Source organism: Amblyomma americanum, chromosome 1, assembly GCF_052857255.1.
Source record: "Amblyomma americanum isolate KBUSLIRL-KWMA chromosome 1, ASM5285725v1, whole genome shotgun sequence".
NCBI classification, from domain to species: Eukaryota; Metazoa; Arthropoda; class Arachnida; order Ixodida; family Ixodidae; genus Amblyomma; species Amblyomma americanum.
Window position 1 is genome coordinate 290,853,714 of NC_135497.1, and position 18,753 is coordinate 290,872,466.

The 18,753-nt window shown below is 46.5% G+C and overlaps 1 protein-coding gene and 1 long non-coding RNA gene across 10 annotated transcripts in view; one reads left to right on the top strand and one right to left on the bottom strand.

The window, feature by feature from the left end:
* The window catches only part of LOC144115242 (superkiller complex protein 2-like), a 121,360-nt gene that overhangs the window by 17,186 nt on the left and 85,421 nt on the right, over positions 1 to 18,753 (bottom strand). For all 3 annotated transcript variants that reach the window (XR_013311312.1, XM_077649534.1, XM_077649533.1), the window contains exon 21: positions 7,471 to 7,800. Coding sequence is in view for 2 of the 3 variants with exons in the window: in XM_077649534.1 (XP_077505660.1) it covers positions 7,471 to 7,800 (330 nt within the window). In the remaining variant the exon portion in view is untranslated. The remainder of the gene's footprint in view (positions 1 to 7,470; positions 7,801 to 18,753) is intronic.
* LOC144115243 (uncharacterized) overlaps positions 9,953 to 18,753 on the top strand; it is a 36,179-nt gene continuing 27,378 nt past the window's right edge. For 2 of the 7 annotated variants that reach the window (XR_013311315.1, XR_013311316.1), the window contains exons 1-2: positions 10,079 to 10,237; positions 10,333 to 10,430. This is a non-coding gene — a long non-coding RNA (uncharacterized LOC144115243). Of the gene's footprint in view, positions 10,242 to 10,332; positions 10,431 to 18,753 lie in introns of all 7 variants that reach the window. The other 5 variants (XR_013311314.1, XR_013311313.1, XR_013311317.1 and 2 more) reach the window with 5 other exon arrangements.

Here is an 18,753-nt window from a genome sequence, read left to right on the forward strand (position 1 = left end):
TTTGAACACACTCAAGTGTCCACACTAGCAGCTATTGCCTTTTCTCAGAGAGCTGTCTTAGCATACTGAAAACAGCAGCAGCAATCCACTCTGCTCTAGTGATTCGGCTTCAAGCAATACGAAAGTGAAGCATATCATTGTGCATGCAGAAAGAACTGCCAGTAGGGGTGTACGAATGTGAAATATTTTATTGGAAATAATAAAAATTCGTTTCAATTTAAGCAAAATATTTTTAAATACAAATACAGGTAGTTTAAACTAAAAACCAATTTTTTCACAAGACACAGCTATGAAAAAAAATGTATTTCACATAAATTTATTTCAGTTTCCATCAGCACATTTATCATACCAAAAGGCCTACCTAGTATTAAATAATGAATGGCTAGCTTCAACTTTGGTACAATAGTTTGAATAATGTATAACAGCTTTAATAAAAAAAAGTCCAATGTGATAGACTTAATAACTACATGACATCTCCTGAGTCACTCAGGAGATGAACTGTAAATCATGATGAATGATTTGGACAGGCAGAGCAAAACGGTGGGTCTAAAAATTAAAATGCGGAAAACCAAAGTAATGTTCAACAGCCTAGCAATGGAACAGCAGTTCACAAATGGAAGCGAGGTGCTGGAAGCAGTAAAGGAATACTTAGGGCAGGTAGTGACAGCTGATCCGGATCATGAGAACGAAGTAACTAGAAGGCTAAGAATGGGGTGGAGCGCATATGGCAGGTTCTCTCAGATCATGAATAGCAGTTTACCAATATCCCTCAAGAGAAAAGTGTACAACAGCTGCATCCTACCGGTACTCACCTACGGGGCAGAAACGTGGAGGCTAACGAAAAGGGTTCAGTTTAAGTTAAGGACAGCACAGCGAGCCATGGAAAGGAAAATGATAGTTGTAACGTTAAGAGACCAGAAGCAGGCAGAGTGGGTGAGGGAACAAACGCGGGTTAATGATATGCTAGTCAATATCAAGAGGAAGAAATGGGCTTGGGCAGGGCATGTAATGTGAAGGCAAGATAACCTCTGGTCCTTAAGGGTAACGGAGTGGACTCCAAGAGAAGGCAAGCATAGCAGGGGGCGGCAGAAGGTTAGGTGGCCGGCTGAGATTAGGAAGTTTGCAGGCATAGGGTGGGCGCAGCTGGCAAAGGACAGGGTTAATTGGAAAGACATGGGAGAGGCCTTTGCCCTGCAGTGGGTGTAGTCAGGCTGATACTAATGATGATGATTACGATGCCCAAGGTGGTTACTGAATGTTGTCACGACACATTCTAAGCTCCTGCTGTCATGTGGGTCATTCCATGCCAAACACACCAGAGTTTGTGCTCGGCCCTCCTCAATTTTTTTCAAAAAAAATTTAAGGCTCTTTGTCGTACTGCTGAGAGTAGGGATGTGCTAATATTGAAATTCTCGAATACGAATCGAATACGAATATGAAGAAAAAATGGCTTCGAATATCGAATATCTGGTCAGCACAAAAAATAAATTCATAAAAGATAAACAAGCAAACATTGTTGCTCATAATTTTTTCAAAATAGTGTATGGCCTTTGCAACTGAAATAAACAAAACTAGACTGCCTGAGCACCATATTAAAAAAAACGTGATGTGTGCAGAGATGTATACTACTTAATTGAACAGCGTAACGGTATCCAACCTGTAATGTGGTCAGGCAAAATGAGATCCATAACATGACACGACCGGAAACAAAAATAACATGATGGCTAGTAAATGTCATTAATTCGTAGTTCAAAGGACCGACAGAAATGCCCGGGTTATTCGAAGGTCGATTTATAAAATGCCCTGTCGAAAATGCGGCAATCTTATGAGGCAGCTCTGTCGTGCAAACACCTGAAATCCCGTGACGAACACCGAGTTTCTGCGTGCTGGAAGACATCGCGAACGTAAGCGAGATGGGAACGCACATTGACGTCAGAATGGCGAGACTGCTTCTAAAAAGGAAACCAAAAATGACCAGCAACGCGTCAGTCAGCGTCTGAAAGCGGCACGGCGCTGAGATTGGACTACTGGCGAATGCGCGGGCCGACAGTTGCCACTGCCACGGTCGAGTGGCGAAACTCAGAAACCAAAACTACGCGGCCAGGTTATTTTTTTGACATAGTGACAGGGACCCTCCAAACGTTGTCACGCCTGCCGTTACGCCCACTTAAGAGGTGCATGGGTTACAGTGCATTATGCAATAGGCGGGATTTTTACAGGATCGCTTGCCCTCTTGTGACACCTCGACTCGCCCCTTGGGGAGCCTCACGCAAAATTCTGCAAGTAGGCTTTTCCGCATAGTGTAGTTGACCAAAACAAGATTGCGGTGGTCACGCTCAGAGAATTAAGGTGGCCGAACGAATGCTATGGGTGTGGGTACTGATTAGATAACATATTACGAAAATGATGCAGAAGAAAGAGAACAGGGCCTTCATATTATTTTCCTGGAACTTTAAAGTCTATATTCAGATAATTCGCCCAGATATTGCGCTTTTGCCACAATCTAATTTGCAAAAGTCGGCGTGGTATACGATCGCTGCCGAGTGTTCAGGAATTTTCGAATATTTGGAAATTCACGAATATCATTCCTTGAATACGAATATGAAACATATTCGATTCGTATTCGAAATTTCGAATATTCGCACACCCCTAGTTGAGAGTAATTTCCTTAAATATTATTGCCAAAAAAAATTGTCCGTTTATATGACAGCATGTTGAATTTTCAAGACAACTGCAAAACTCAGTAAAAAATTTACGAAAGCTTTTTCTGAACAATGCAGAATCTTTGAACTTTTGGTTTCAGCTAAGAATAAACTGCCAGCAGAACAGTCCGAAACCGGTTCTGCCGACATTTCCGCGTGGTAGTGGAAGGTGCTCAGGACAGTCCAGTGAGCAATATGGCAGCACCCAGGGAGCCCTCATTGCAAAGGTCTATTCAGACTTAAAATTCCACAGTGGGTTGGTCCAAGTAAAAATACAAAATAAAGCATATTGCATAGCTAATATAACTGTAATTACACTCAGCGATTTTCACTATTTTTTAGGCGAGAAAAAATTTTTGAAGTTGAATGTCATCCCTGCCAGTGATTGTTGCCGTGTAATGTCGCTGTGCTACACAAGAAGGCCGCAGCGCTGCTGAAAATCCTAATCTGCGATGTACTCACACATTCAGGCGTTGATGCCCCCATACCCTGATCGTAGCCGGCATCAGCGCTTCTCACGTGCTGTGTTTACAGGAATAGTGGTGCAGGGTATCAAGTTATCCGGGTATCCAGCGCAGCACAAGTAGGACCACGTATTGCCACCTGAGGTTCCGCTTTGCCTTCTCTAGTAGCCTCCCTACTCTCACCTGGAGCCAACACATTTTGCTGAGCTCCCGAAATATGTAACAGCAGTTATTCGCCTAAGACAGCAGATGCCATACAGCCCTTATCCCAAATACAAAATGAGGCATTCTGCCGTATCAGTGCAGCATCCAGCGCAGTCAGGCACTGGTGTGTGTTCTTCTACATACTATTATAGGATGCAAGTCAAGATGGCAGCGGCAAATACCCCTCAAAGGAGGCCCTCCAGCCAATTGTGTCAACAGATTGTCATGGCATCACAGTTAATCCTATCTCATGGAGGCACTTGCCAGTCCCCTGCGATTGCATGCAATGCTCGTGGTCAACTTTTTACGGAAATGCAGCAGAGGTTCGGCAGAAAATAGAAGGAGATGGTCCTTTGTCCCTGAGCCGTGGCGAGTGGGCTCCTCAGCACTAGTGACCACACTTTGCACCACAAGGGCAAACTGCAAGCTATATAGGCCAAAAACCAAGACCAGATTTGCTATACGAATGTGTGAACATGGCACCTGCATTCAATAGTGGTACACAACGCTATGGGACAAGACCAAGCACATATACTAAGACTGAACTCGAATGTTTAATTCATCAGGAAGGAAGCAACTTGATTCTTCAGCTTTCCAGGGGGCGGGGCACTTGGAAAGCAGAGCACAAAACGGCCAGTGTTTGCCTTTTAGAAACTGGTGAGAACATGCCACGCAGTGCAGTGGCATTACAGGACAACAATCACTGGTGGTGATGGCATTCAACTTCAAAATTTTTGTATCGCCTAAAACAAAAAAAAGACTCCAATAAAAATTACTAAGTGCAATTAGAGTTTTATTAGCTCAGCAAGGTGCCGCATTTTGTATTCTTACTTGCACCATCTTACTGTAGATTATAAGGCTGAATACGCGGTAAATCACACTTTTTTGCAACTGGAATTTTTTTCATTTTTTTTCAACGTTTTTGCCAAGTAGTACATGTCCCACACAGCCAATGTAACATATTACATTGCTCCCGAATGTCACATACAATTTTTGAAAAAATTGTAAGCATGATACTTTCTGGCCTGAACTGAAGAACTACAAAGTACATAAAACATTTCCGCCAGCAGTTTATTCTTCACTGATACCAAAGTGCAATGCTCCTACATTCTTCAGGAAAAATTCTGAGCATAGAACAAATTTTTGCAAATTTTTTACTGAGAACTGGTTTTACGCCCATTTGGAAAATTCAAAAAGCTGTCACATGAGCGGAAAATTTTTTTTGCCAGAAATACGGGAGGAAATTACTTTCGATAGAGCAACAAAGAGCCATGAATTTTCTATAAGAAATCGGGGAGGGTTGAGTGCGAACTCTGGTGTGTTTGGTGTGGAACGACCCATGTGCGACCCAAGGGCCAACGAACCAATGGCCACTGAGCAGGGGTCTGGACATTTTAGACAAAACACGCCCAGTACATAGCTGAGGCATTGAAGATAACCCCTGCAAAATACTAGAGCCATGCACGCCCTGAAAAGCAGTAAAAATTCAAATCAAAGCCTGTTCGTTCTTCCTTTCGAGAAGCCAACCTCCTCGTCCCCTACGCTAGCATCCAGAGCCTTGCGAATGACGTCATCTGCCAAACCTTCGCGAAAGGCATTCCATTCGTCCTTCGTTCTGACTGACAGGTGAAGGGTGGGTGTAGCCAATGCGCTGTACCGTCTGCTTCTTGCACATGCACTTTCAGTTGCGCCTTTCCTATTCGCACATGCATACAGGACCCTCAAAAACAAGGTTTTTAGTTTTTTGTCCCAGTTCATGTATGATTCAGAGTGTTCTGTACGTTGTGCCATGTCGTACAGCCTTCCCTCGTTCGCACACTCGACCGCTCCTCACAAACACTGCTCCTTGCTTGTCATTCTAGTTTACACCGCCGCTGTCCTGGTTTTCCTCGGCACAAACTTAGGAACAGGGAAAGACACAAACACACAGAAGTAACACATAAACACAGAGAAGCGCCCACGTGCACAGGCTTGCTTTCCAAGAAAATGCCAGACGGTTCCTGGGTCCACGCTTCGCCGCGCATTTTGAACAGAAGGAACTACCGCCCCTCTGGTCGTAAAACTGTGAAGGGGCCTCACGTAAACGAACAAACAGGCATAAAAAGGACGCTCACCAGCTAGGGGTGACACTGAAGAAAACAAAGATATATGAAAGGATTCTCTCACTAACATGTTGAGGTAGTTGAGCTGGTCGGGTCTCTCGATCATTCAGTGTGTAAAGAAAATGTCTCATTGCTGTTTAGTCGTTGGTTGTGCATGCAGCGACTGAAGTCAAGCCATGATTTGGTACAAATTTTCAAAAGATTATGCCTTCAGCCATATCTACAAGCCAAAAAACAACAATTGGGGCGAGGAAGGACAAATAAAATAAAGCCCAAAGAGATACCACAATGCACTGTCGTGCATTTTTAGTGCTGAAGTTAAAGAAGATATTGCGTGACATTCGGCGAATAGTACACAATAAACGAGATCATTTTCGCTTTCGAAGTTCGAGCAAACCCGCTTTAGTGCGGGGCAGCCAAGAGAAGAAAAACAAGGGTATTCAACGTGCTGTCTCACATGGACCACGAGGAGGGATGACTAGCTGTCATGGCAGGCGTATCACATGTGCTCTATTTATATCCAAAAAGCACGTGCACGTGAAGATGCAAAGTGCACACCGCTGCAGCAAGTAACACGAGACGCTCTGGCGATGAACGCGGTCCACTCGCGCACAGGTGTGTCGCTCGCATGAAGGTGCTTCGCCAGCATAGTGGCTCATCTACAGCTGTCGCTGGAGTATTAATGCAGAAATTGCACTGATTAAATCAAATACAACAAACACATCATATCAGAAACAACCGGGCATGAGCCTCTGACGGCCACGAGGGTTAGGTACCACGTGGTGCCGCTGCGTCGCGGACTGTTTCAACACCGGATCGTTCTGGTCATTTCCAGATCCGCGTCTCCCAGGCTCTTATGCTGGTGATTACGTCTGTGATGGCGCCGACAAGAATGACTGAATGCGACAGAACCACACTGAACAACTAGCTCACTTGGGCATGTGCCGCCCTAGCAACGTAAAGAAAATCTTTCCCCACGAATACCTGTTCGACTACTCAACATTACCATGCTTGCCTGCAGTGCAAACCTCACTTTAGAACAAGAACTACAGGTTTCGCGTGGCTACAGTGTCGGCAGTGTCGAGCTCTGCGGTGAAGAGGCGTTAAGAGACGATGCAACTTGCGGCCCGAGAGCTCAACATCAAAATTCCTTTCTCGCTTTAAACAAAAATTACCTCGACAACAATTTTAGAAATTAAAGGCAATAAATCGTTCTACATAACCCGCTATTGTTTGTATTTTTACTTGGACCACCTCATGGTGAAATTAACGAGTGTTTTTGGCTCAAGACGCACTTTTTGCAGCTCTAATATTTTTCTTTACTTCTGTGTACCCAGTTTCATCACTTGTAACATTTATTATAGATACTAGGCATCTAGAGGAACAAAACGGCTATTTCCCAATTTCCAAGAGCAAGTTGATATTTAAAACAAAAAAGGGCAAGAATGATACATTTTCATACTTTTTTTCGATTTTTAAAAAAATATTTGTGCCGAATTATATCGAAAGACAGAATCTGTGCAAATTCAATAAAAAAATTTTTGAAGTGTTTTCTAAAAATTTGAACTTATTAATTATTGAGCAGTGCCTGGTTTCTCGCCTTTTCTAAATATTCAAACTGCCCTCACCTCACGAATAAATTTTTTCCGGCAAAAATATTCCACACTTTTATTATGCTCATTACGATAAGTTTCCATGAATTTTTTTTAACAAATTGTTGATGGTTGAGCGCAACGGATGGGACGTTTGGCGTCGAGTGACCCATGTGTGAGATGCCATAAATGTTAACCGCTGTTTGGAAATGCTGCGATGTTTGGCCACGAGGTCACGTGAACTGGAAATTTTGTAATTTATGAATGCTTGGGAGGTTTGAATATTTCAAATAGTAAAATTGCATTGCAAATTGAATAGCACATACTATATGCAAACAATTTAAAACTTTAAACAATCGCACACCCCTCACTGCCAGACTTGTCTGAGAAGACAGCAAATGCTTACAGCTTTCATTGAGCGCGGGACGACTGCCTCGCTGTTCGAGCGCTGCTCATAGACGAAGCAGGAGAAGAGGCCGGCCACTTCGGGGGCACCCAGGGTGAGCAGCGACTCCTGAAGCAGCAGCTCAGTGAGCATCACTTCATGGCTGGAGAGAGAACGTGCCACACGACCCTTGAGTGTCAGCGTACCACTTGGCTCAACGTAGCCAAGTCGCTCCAGTGCCAGCACATGGTTCCGGTAGTCAGGCATAGAAGCAAGGCTATCCTCTGACAGCTGGTGCTGCAGGTGCCGCACCTCCTCCGACAGCCTCCGACGCCGATGCTCCTGCTCAAACTGCCCACCCAAGCATTTCACGTTCAGTGCAACTTCAACCATGTCCTTGTTCACAGACTGACTAAAACATTTTAATGCACAAATACAAAATCAGAAAAAAGTGCGACCTTAAAGGATTACTTAATACGGAATTGTCAACTGTCAACAAGTGGCAGTAACAAGTGTCACAATACTGGCTTGCAGCAAGAGCCTATTCAGCGCTTCTGCTATTTGCACACATGTTTGGCTGAATTCAGAACTGACATAGCATAGCCAAAAACCAAGGAAGCAGAAGATGATCATCCAGCCAAGAAGTCCTGACTAAGCTAGTTATTTCGCTAAATTGCATTCAGGGTTCACTACCAATTCGAAAGGTGCAGCAAGTTACTTGATCAAGAGTTACGATGGAAATGATGCAACCAAACATGTGCTTACACTTGCCTAATAATGTGATGACTACCACGCAGACACAGCCTGAATAATACAGGGCAAGCAGTGCTACTCCAACTCCTTTTTGAATGGCTTCTAATGGGAAGTAGGAGGTTTGTTACCTAATACAGTTCATTCCGTATAATATGAAACCAAGATATATCAAGTTAATGTTCTATTGGATAGCAGGCACGTAGCCAGAAATTTTTTTCAGGAGGGGCCCAAGGTAATTTTCCAGCTTCCGGGGGGGAGGGGTTGAACTTGATTTGGGGTGTTCCTTGGATACGTACGTGCCTGTTGGATAGGAGTCAGAACAACTCATTGAAAATCCCATGCAAAAGTTCTAGAGCCCTACTGCATGTGTTTACCTAAACTCCCGCTGAGTGGAACATTTGCTGTATTGAACAGCATGTCACGTCCCTGCAAGTTGTGGTTCTTTAATGGCACTCTTATGATCATCTTTAGCATGCAGAGCTACATCACTGTGTGGCCTTGGAGAGAAGGAAGCCCAGCCACGTTGGCTGCGTGGCTTTGGTCACCCGCTGGCAGCAGTAGCTTCATAAATGCACTGTGAAGCTGCGTGGCGAGGAGAATGTGAAGTGTGACCGGGTGCACAAGGCAACAAAGGAGGAAGGGAAAACCATGCAAGAGGCATCTAGTTTTACAGCAACGGCTGTTAAGCACATGTTCTTGAGTTATCCATCATCGTAGTAGTAGTATGTAGCAGTCGTCAGTGTAACCAGTGGGTGTGCTGCTGTGGGAACCGCTTGGAGGGTGGTTACTATTCCTCCGTAACCAATGGGTGTCACTACCAGAACAATCCAAAGGGTGGCTACCATGGAAGGAGGAGAGTATGGAGAGAGAGCGTAGAAAGGCGCAAGCGGTGGGTGGTTGCCACTGGAACCAACCGGAAGAAAGTTACCCTGGAAGGAGGAGGAGGGTTACCGCGAAAGGAGGAGGGTATGGCGAGGTCGTAGGAAGGCATAACCTGAAGGTGGTTACCACAGGTGGAAGGTGGTCACCGTGGAAGGAGGAGGGTATGGCGAGAGCATAGGAAAGCTTAACAGAAGGGGGGGCTATCGTGGAAGGAGGAACATATCGCGAGAGCGTAAGGTAAAAGCGGAGGGTGGTTGCTACGGGAACTACCCTGAGAGTACTGCATGAATCAACTAGCCCAAGCAAGAGTTTTACCCTGAGGGTAGTTACCCTAGAAAGAGGAGGGTTTGATGAGAGCGCAGGAAGACATAACCGGACCGATGTGGTTACCACAGGAACCATCCGAAGGGTGGTTACCATGGAAGGGGGAGGGAGAGTATGGCGAGAAGGGAAGAATATAGGAAAGTCTATCTAAGCAGCTGCTGTGAGACGTGCCGAGTAAGGAGAGGGTCAATGGGTGGCACTGTGTGCCTAGAGCAGCAGACTGGACAGGAGAGATAGTTTAAAAGTGAATATGTGAGGGAAACTAAAAAGAGCACTCTAGAACTACATAGATATGAAGCTGCTCTCACATTCGCTACCTCAACATACTGTACTTACTCACGTAATTGGCACACTATTCTTTTTTCCTGAAATTAAGGCTTCATAAAGGGGGTACACAAATTATGCGGAGATTTTGCGAACACATCTTAAAAAGCTCTACAAAGGCCACGTATAAGTAGACCCTGCAACTTGCACTCCTCACTGACCAAAAAAAAAGTAGACAGATACCCACCCATTCCCCGGGCCTGCCCCTGACCCACGTAGCACAGTTCCCGGCGTGATGGCATGATAGCACATGCACAGCTCAAAGCAGTAAACGTGGAACAATGCAATCGCAAAGGCAGCAGTTAGAGATAAATGGAGATATAAGACGATAGTACGGCACCCTCCCCTTAGCGGCCCGGCTGAGTAGCAGCAAACAGAACAACCAACCATTCGGTAGTTTCGGATTCTGGCGTGACGTACGCTCCAAAGCACGGTGCTCCAGATGTTACTGGAAGCTTGCTCTCACAGCCATTCATATGGGAAAGTGACCAACAGAGCAAGTGAGGTGGGTAAGCGGCGCAAAATTGACTTTTCCTTACCGGAAGCAAATTACAAACAAATTACAGACTTTATCTGACACCACTCACTCACCTTTCACAGCCGCATGCAGCGATGCAGCCGCACCGATCTTTCCAAGCCTGACTTGCATGCACCCGTGTGCATGCTTGAGTGCTTGCCCAGCAGAGAGCACAAAATTTGTGAGTAAATGTTTTTTTTAACAATCAGGGTAAAAAGTTGGGGGTGCGCAAATTACATAAGCAAATATGGTATTGTAACACACAAATACCTCTACAGCTGTTGCTCTATCTCGCATTACACGGTGGTACCCATCCTGTGATTTTTTTTTTGTTTTGTGTGCTGCTACAGTTGACGTGGTAAGTTCAGGCTTGTGGGTAAATAGGTGTTGTGAGTCTTCCCTACTCTATTCCCGGCACTATGTTTCGTGATTACCAGAAGCATAGACGCAAAAAAGAACTTAGATTAAACAAGGGCAGACACCAATCATGGCTGTTGGCATAAAGTGGCTCTCACATTGCTTGTAGATAAGCCTGCAATAGTGGCATGTACCAGGTGTGTTAATGAAGCCCGCCACTAATTTTTAAAACTAGGCGTTTGCAGGTAAAGGTAAGATTTTTGTGGCATAGTAACGCCAGTGTTGGCAGACGTAACAAAACTGGCAAACCATGTTAACTAGTGAAGTGATTAACCAAATTTTAGTAGTGAACCTTTTAACTACTACAGATAGGCACCTGATTTTAATTAGAGATTTGTAGCTGGCCATTAGTATTAGCCATATCAGTTTACAGAATTTCGAAAACACGATTACCCTCGCCACTGTGGCTCAACTAACTTGAGCCATTTCTCGCGGTATTCAAAAGCTGTGCACCTGCAGGAGGGCACAAAGTGACGTAAATCAAATCACGACACTCCGTGGCACATATACCACATGACATACCCACACTGAAGCAGCGAAGTGGCAAGGAGCGGGGAGCACCGCAGCATGGTCGGTTCAGAGATTGTCGCGTGGTATGTGTGTCACGAAGTGACACAATTTGATTACCATCGCTTTGCACCCTCCCACAGGTGCATGGTTTTCGAAGGCCATGAGAAATAGCCCAAATTAGTTGAGCCACAGCAGTGAAGGTAATCGCGCTTTGAAAATTCTAGAAACTGATATGGCTTATAGGAATGGCTGGCAAAAATCTCCAATTACAATCAGGTGCCTATCTGCAATAGTTAAAAAGTTCACTACTAAAATTTGGTTAATCATTCTACAAGTTAACATGGTTTGCTGGTTTTATGACATCCGCTAACACTAGTGTTACTATGCCGCAAAAAGTTTCTCTGTACTTCAAAACCCCGCCGCGGTGGCTCAGTGGTTAGGGCGATCGACTACTAATCCGGAGTTCCCGGGTTCGAACCCGACCGCGGCGGCTGCGTTTTTATGGAGGAAAAACGCTAAGGCGCCCGTGTGCTGTGCGATGTCAGTGCACGTTAAAGATCCCCAGGTGGTCGAAATTATTCCGGAGCCCTCCACTACGGCACCTATTTGTTCCTCTCTTCTTTCACTCCCTCCTTTATCCCTTCCCTTACGGCGCCCTTCAGGTGTCCAACGATATATGAGACAGATACTGCTCCATTTCCTTTCCACCAAAAACCAATTATTATTATTATTACTTCAAAACCACTATTTTTAAAAATTAGTGGAGGGCTTCCTGGTATATCTCCTGGTATATCAAATTGCCGATATATGTACTAAACCATTTCGTGATACCCGTCGAGTCCAATAAAGTCAAACCCTGTCACAAGAAATTTTTGCTACACCCAAGTAAGGTTAAACCTCAATGTAAGAAACGTAAGGAAATATGTAAGGAAATATTTTAGTTTTAACAATTTTGCATCCATAGAACACCATGCATTTTTAACTTCAATATAATGAAGTAAATTCTGCCACTTTCAATATAATGAAGTTTCACTGCTGGCTCGAAACAAACCCAAGAAAAAAATTGTACCAAGGACTCAAGAGCTGAGCGGAGTGCGTACCGAAGTACGCACCAGGACGCCTACATGAAAGCGGCCCTATCTGGCTTGCAGATAGACTTTTCCATAGTGTAGATGCAAATGTTGAAATGCTCCCTCTCTGGACTGTTGCGAACTGGTTCTACTGCTGCTTCCATTGTGCTAGCACCAGGTGCGCAGGGCAGTCCAGCGAGCAATACGGCAGTGCCCAGAAAGCGCTTATTGCAAAGGTCATGGAAAAGCAATGACGATAGTGGTGAGTGCACCGACTGCTGCGCCATCTGGGGGGTAGTACAACCAAGGCTGCTGAATGTGGTACAGTAAAACCTCGTTAATTCGGCCCCCATTAATTTGGAAATTCGGTTAATTCGGACGCGCCACCTGGTCCCGTCAAACATGTACATAACCCTATGGCACGAAACTCCCGTTAATGCGGACATATTTGGTCGTACTTCGGTTAGTTCGGACAGTTCGTGGAGTCGTGTTCAAATCGCACCGCCAGCGATGGCGTCTCCGATAAGCATGCGCCGATCCCAAAGGCCATGATTGCATGTGCTGGGAATGCCGAATGGCCGGAAAGACATCAAGGCCGCCACGTTTTAATAGACGAACCTACGTCTCAAACAACATTGCGGCAATGACGTACTTCTGGCTTTGCAGTCGCTTTTGGCACTTGGCAATACCTCTGCACCGCTACGGTTATCGGCACGGTAGTTATCGGTCTATGCTAGCAACCCTGGTACCTGTTCTTTTTCTTTGTACTATTGCTGCCCGCCATTTCCGATGTCTTTTGTTTCCGCAGTTGTGTGCTTGCAGAGTTGTGCAGTTTTTTTTCGTTGTCGTTTTTATCGTGTTTATCGGTTTGCATCAGGTATGTGTGCAAGGATGGCAGAACTTTTGTATGTGTGTGTTAAATTTAGTTTGCGCGTTTCTTTTTTTTTCGTTTAACCTTTTTTTTTCTTGACATCGTGCGTGTACCCGTCGCTTCGTTGCCGCGCCTAGCCGTGCCAATATGTGCTCACGTGCCCCACCGAAGCGGGTGAAGTACTATGAGGCGAAGGACTTGGCAGCAAAAGTAGAAATATTGAAAGCCGTGATGGCAAGCGTGCCTCGGCACGTCATAATGAATAAATTCAACGTGAAGAGAAGCACGCTCAGCACATACGTGAAAAATGAAGCGGAGATTTTTCAGGCGTACGACAGCGACAAGTTCGCTGACAAGAAGAGACTGCAAACGGCAGCGCACCCGAAACTTGAAGAACCCTTGCTAAGATGGATTGCCGATTCACGCGACGCACAGCTGCCTTTGAGTGGCCCCCTTATCTGTGCGCAGGCCGAAAGGTACGCGCTGAAGCTCAGCTTCGAAGACTTCAAGGCATCGGAAGGCTGGATCGACCGATTCAAGAAAGACACGGCCTTGTCTTCCGAAGCGTGTGCGGCGAGAAAGGGGCTGTGAATGAAGGCGTTGTCGAAGATTGGAGGGCCGGATTACCTGCACGCCTAGCCGATTATGATGCCTGCGACATTTTTAACGCAGATGAGACGGCGCTATTCTACAAAGCCCTGCCGGATAAGAACATCACATTTAAGGGGGACCCTTGTGTTGGCGGAAAACGAAGCAAGGACAAAGTAACAGTTTTGCTGGCTGCCATTATGTCTGGCACGGAGCGGCTACCGCTATTGATAATAGGCAAAGCAGAAAGGTCGAGATGCTTCAAAAGCATAACGAAACTTCCTGTAGACTATCGCTTGAATCGAAGGGCGTGGATGACCTCAGCGATATTTCAGGTCTAGCTGCGCGAACTGGACCGCCGCTTTTGTGCAAAATCGTGCAAAGTGCTAACTGTAGTGCGCACAATAATGTGTTGAGGCTAACAAGCATACAGCTGGTTTTTTGGCCGCCTAACACAATGGATTCCCTGCAGCCTCTGGATCAGAGAATTATTCAGAATGTGAAAGGACAATACAGAAGACAAGTGCTTGAGCGCATGTTGCTCTGTATGGAGGCAAAGAAAAAATATGAAGTAACTCTGCTTAGTGCAGTGCACATATTGGTGCATGTGTGGAACCACACGCCGCCCACAGTAATTGCGAACTGCTTCCGACACAGTGGCTTTGTCTTCAATGGTGATTCTTTGGAAGCCGGGGATGCAGATGTTAACGAAATGCCGAGGAAGATGACAGTCGCTTCGACAGACTCCAGCCTCCGGACGTCCCGCTGGACGAATACATCCACATCGATAGAGACGTTGCCGTTGCCGGTCGCCTCAACGACGACAAAATACTGGACGTACCAGGCGACGAAGAGCCCGACTCTGATGGCGGAAAAGCGCCCATCATGGATGTGTGTGAAGTGCCGCGCTGCACTGCTAAAGAGGCCGATGACGCCCTTAAAGTTTTGGAGGACATCTGTGTCATTTCTCCCGACAGTCTGTGCGGACTGCACCACCAACAATAACTCCGAAAAATTGTGCTTTCCGCGCAAATTTCTCACGCGCAGCAAGAAAAAATAACCAGTATTTCATGGAGTAAAGGTATGCTGATGTTTTAGGCATTTTTTGAGTTATTATCGAAACCTCATTAATTCGACATTCGGTTAATTCGGACATTTTCTCCGGTCCTGTGAAATCCGAATTAACAGGGTTTTAGTGTATCGAGCAAATCCACTAGAAGGCACAAGCGCAGACGTGACCTGCCAGGCCAGCCTGAAGCTCTCATTGCCTTTAATCTTGCCCAAATTCGGTGCTGAATGCAGCACGCTACTTTTGCTCAGAAGCAGCGTGCCATGTTTATCATATTCATCGATCTCTGAAGCTCAGTAAAAGGACTGAAAGAGTCACAGATAACAGCACACCCAGCTGCGAAGCCGGACTTATGCTTCACGCCTGACACCTCACTATGAACTCACACAATGCGTGCACACACATACGAATGTGCACGCTTGCAGTGGAAAGCGACGAGGCACAAAGTGGGCCTGATTTCATTTCATCAGGTGCCATCGACAGAAAGGATGAGGGAGGGAGCAGGTCGAAGCCAGTGTGGCTCCCCACCACTTATGTCCCTTTTTCGTTTCTTTGCCTCCTTCCCGTTAGGTTGCGGCATTCATCACCGCCATGCCAACGATATGACAGCGAAAGTAAAACTAAAGGCGGCTGGACTGTCCCCGTCACACGCGTCTTTGCTCGATGCGATAGACATGATGAGGTGGTTGCCGAGCTCGCAACACGAGCAAGACTCAGTGAAATCTCTACGAACAACGTGTAACACTGCTGTTGATAGCGAAGATGCCACAGAAACAGTGGAACGATTTCACTGCAAATCAATGGTTTTCCTCTGAGTGGGGCCCAACACATTTTCGAGTATTCCTCGCACACTAGGAAACGAATTCTAAAGTAGTTAAATTGCAAAGTGACAAAATAAACTGGGCATTTTACTGACTTCATTATACCAAAGTTTAAGGGGACACTGAGGAGAACTCGTGTATTTTTTTTTTTTGTTAGCAAAATCTGATAGTTCGGCATTTCATGGCTTTGTTGCCGCTTGTCCGAGAGCGAAAGATGCATTTATTTCAAAGAAATTTGGATTCGAATTAGAAAAAGTTTTTCCCACCCTCGCATTCAAACTCGGCGCACTCTTATGCCGTCACAGGACGGAGTGACGTGAAACGCGACGTAAACGCAGACTCCGTGATTTCTGGCCACTAGCGGTGCAGTCTAGCAGCAGCCAAAATGAAAGCTACCGCCGCCGCACGTTGAAGGCATCTATCGGGGGTCGCTACCGTCGCTTTGTTTACGTTTGCACCGGCGTCTTACGATGGATCCCGTTCCCGTACCCGCCAACGAAGTTGTCGCAATAACTCCGGCCTGCATTTAAGTGACCTCAGCCCCACAGAGCGTGCGATGCTTTTGAGGGAGCATGGTTAGGTTAGGCGCCAGCGGGTCGTTTCCCCTTTCCCCAGTGAGCAGCCGTTGTTAATTAAATACCATAACCCCAGTGCGGGGAGTCGCGAGGGGCCAGGACAAGGTCGGCTTGTCGTGCCCATTGGAGGCTGGCCGAGGCTTTGGGGCCAATGAATTGTGATCCCTTGAAAGGCGCTGTTGCACGGTGCAGCAGGCGGCGTCGAGGTTGTTTCTCACGGTTGCAAGAGCCAGGTTATTTATTTATTTATTTTTTGCCACAAAAAACAGATGGGTGCTCAAGGGCGCTCGCGTTTAAAGTTCGCGGCTTGAAAGTAAAACCGATGCACGACGCTTCAACGGGTTCCGTGCGTTTTCGGAGGTATGGGGTCCATTGGATCGGGTTCTCTCGCCCACTTGCATGTACCTTCAGATGTGTACTGTGAATGGATTAAATTAGCCGAGAGCTCGAAGAGAACAGCTCCGCTCAACTGCCGAAAGTATTGAATGGAGCCGCAAACAAACGAGTTGGAGGAGAGCGGAGTCACGGTCTCTGGAGGTTCCAAATCTCTTTTAAAGCGAAAGCTTTACTGGCCGCGAACTTGCGATTTCTTCGTGGCGGTGTTCATAACGCGCGCCTCGCCGCGGAGCCGCGAACCAGTCTGGCCGGGCCGGCGGCAGCTGGAGCACTCAGCATGAAATAGAGACGTGATCCATGTCTCCGCCAGTGCTGTCAGAGTGCGTCGAAGCCACCGAACGCGTCAGCGGTCAAGGGCATTTGGAGTATATAGAGGGTCTCGCTTTGGCCGACGTGACGTCGCCGTGCAGCACGCGCGTGCGCGTTACGCCGGAGTATAAACGCGCCTTAACAGAGCTTGCGCTTGACCGCTAACCAACGTATTCGGTGGCGGCATCTATGGAAGCCACTGAAACCCCCCGCACACTCACTGAATAAAAAAAAATAACCTGTGCCGAGGCTTGGAATTGAATCAGGGCCTTCGGCGTTTGAGGCGGAGACGCTACCACTCCGCCACGACGGCTCAAGCATTGACCGTGAATAAAGGCGCATCTTGTGAATGCACTCTTCCGATGCAGAAATCTCCGCGCTTTCGCATATCCTGGCCTAACAGAGCTGGGCCATCAGCAATTTTTTTTTTATTAACTGCCTTGTATCTTGTCTCTCTTCCCTAATAAACGATTTCCGTTAAGTAATTCGAAGTTGACTGGCACAGCCAGAAACGTTTCGCCGGGCAAGCGTACGAAGACACAAGTGCTCTTTTTACAGCTAACTGGCTTGTACGATCACCAAACATCGTGCCATCATAGTTTTTCATCGACCGTGGCGATCACCTGACCAGCCTTAAAGGGACTATGCAATAAAATAATTGAGATTACGTAAAGCAGACGAGAGATAGGCATTCGATCACTCGTCACCCCAGTGCAAGAATTTTTGAGCTAGCATCAATAACAGCGAAGATATAGACAATTAAAAATTACGCTCCTCTCCCCCCTCAATTCTTACACGAGGAGCACCATAAAAAAAATAAAGAAAACAGGTCTGGGACTGCGCCCCGCCTTTGAATACGTCATCAGATGACGTTCGCTTTGCAACTTCCGGTTGTCGCTCCTAGCCCCCCCCCCCCCCCCAGCAGCGTCGGCGGAGTGGCGGCATCTCTCCAGTCTGTTCTCCTTCCTGGATTGCGGCGCGCGTCGGGTTTCTTTGCTTGTCATCTGTGGTAATTAGCAGTAATAAACCCGGACCTCGAGGTGCGACTGCTCGCTTTTACGGCCGCGATGGGCATCGAGCCCTATGCGTGCGCACGAAGAGCCTTGCGAGTGGCTCCGGAACTCCTGACAGAAGGAGGCGGCAGAGGAAAATTGAAACCATATGCGCGAAGGCAATGCCCTGGCTCGCTTGCCCGAGAGGGTCGCGCGGCGGCACGAGCAGACGATTTTCACGGCTACCGGAAGTGTGCCCGTGACGTCGTGGCTGCCGTGGCTCCAGTGAATGAGAGCGTGTGGTGGCCTGGCGACGTCATGGTACAGTGACGTCTTTGTTCCACGATTTTAGTTCCAAAATCGGTCACCACAAGTACACCAATCGGCCCGCGAATTTTGAAAAACATGGTTTTTAAAAGTTTATAATAAATTGCCGGCTCATTTCCGAAGACTCATGCTTTGTGTGAATGCTTCTTAGCATCATTTCTAAGCATTGAAAACATTTACAAGTGACTTTTTATTCATTGCATAGTCCCTTTAAAAGGCTCCTTCAAAGGTTAACTATCACTTGAAGCAGCACTTGCAGTTCCTCTGCTGTTCGGCGCTTGTAAATCGAAGCGCGTCAAAAACAAAACCACGGGGCACGCAAAGCTCACAGACACGAAGCGCCATAACAAACCGAAATTCTCCTGGCCGCCTGTGGTGCCGCCAAGCATCGGTTTTCTTTGCTCCAACATTCAGGTTGTCTTTTGTTTGATTTCCTTGAGTGATAAAAGTGCACTATCAGTTTTGAAAGCAAAACTTACTTCAATACTGAACTGCGCAACCTTCCTTTGTCAGCCTGAGAGATTCGTGGCGACCATGGAGTAAGGAAAATTCCTCCAAG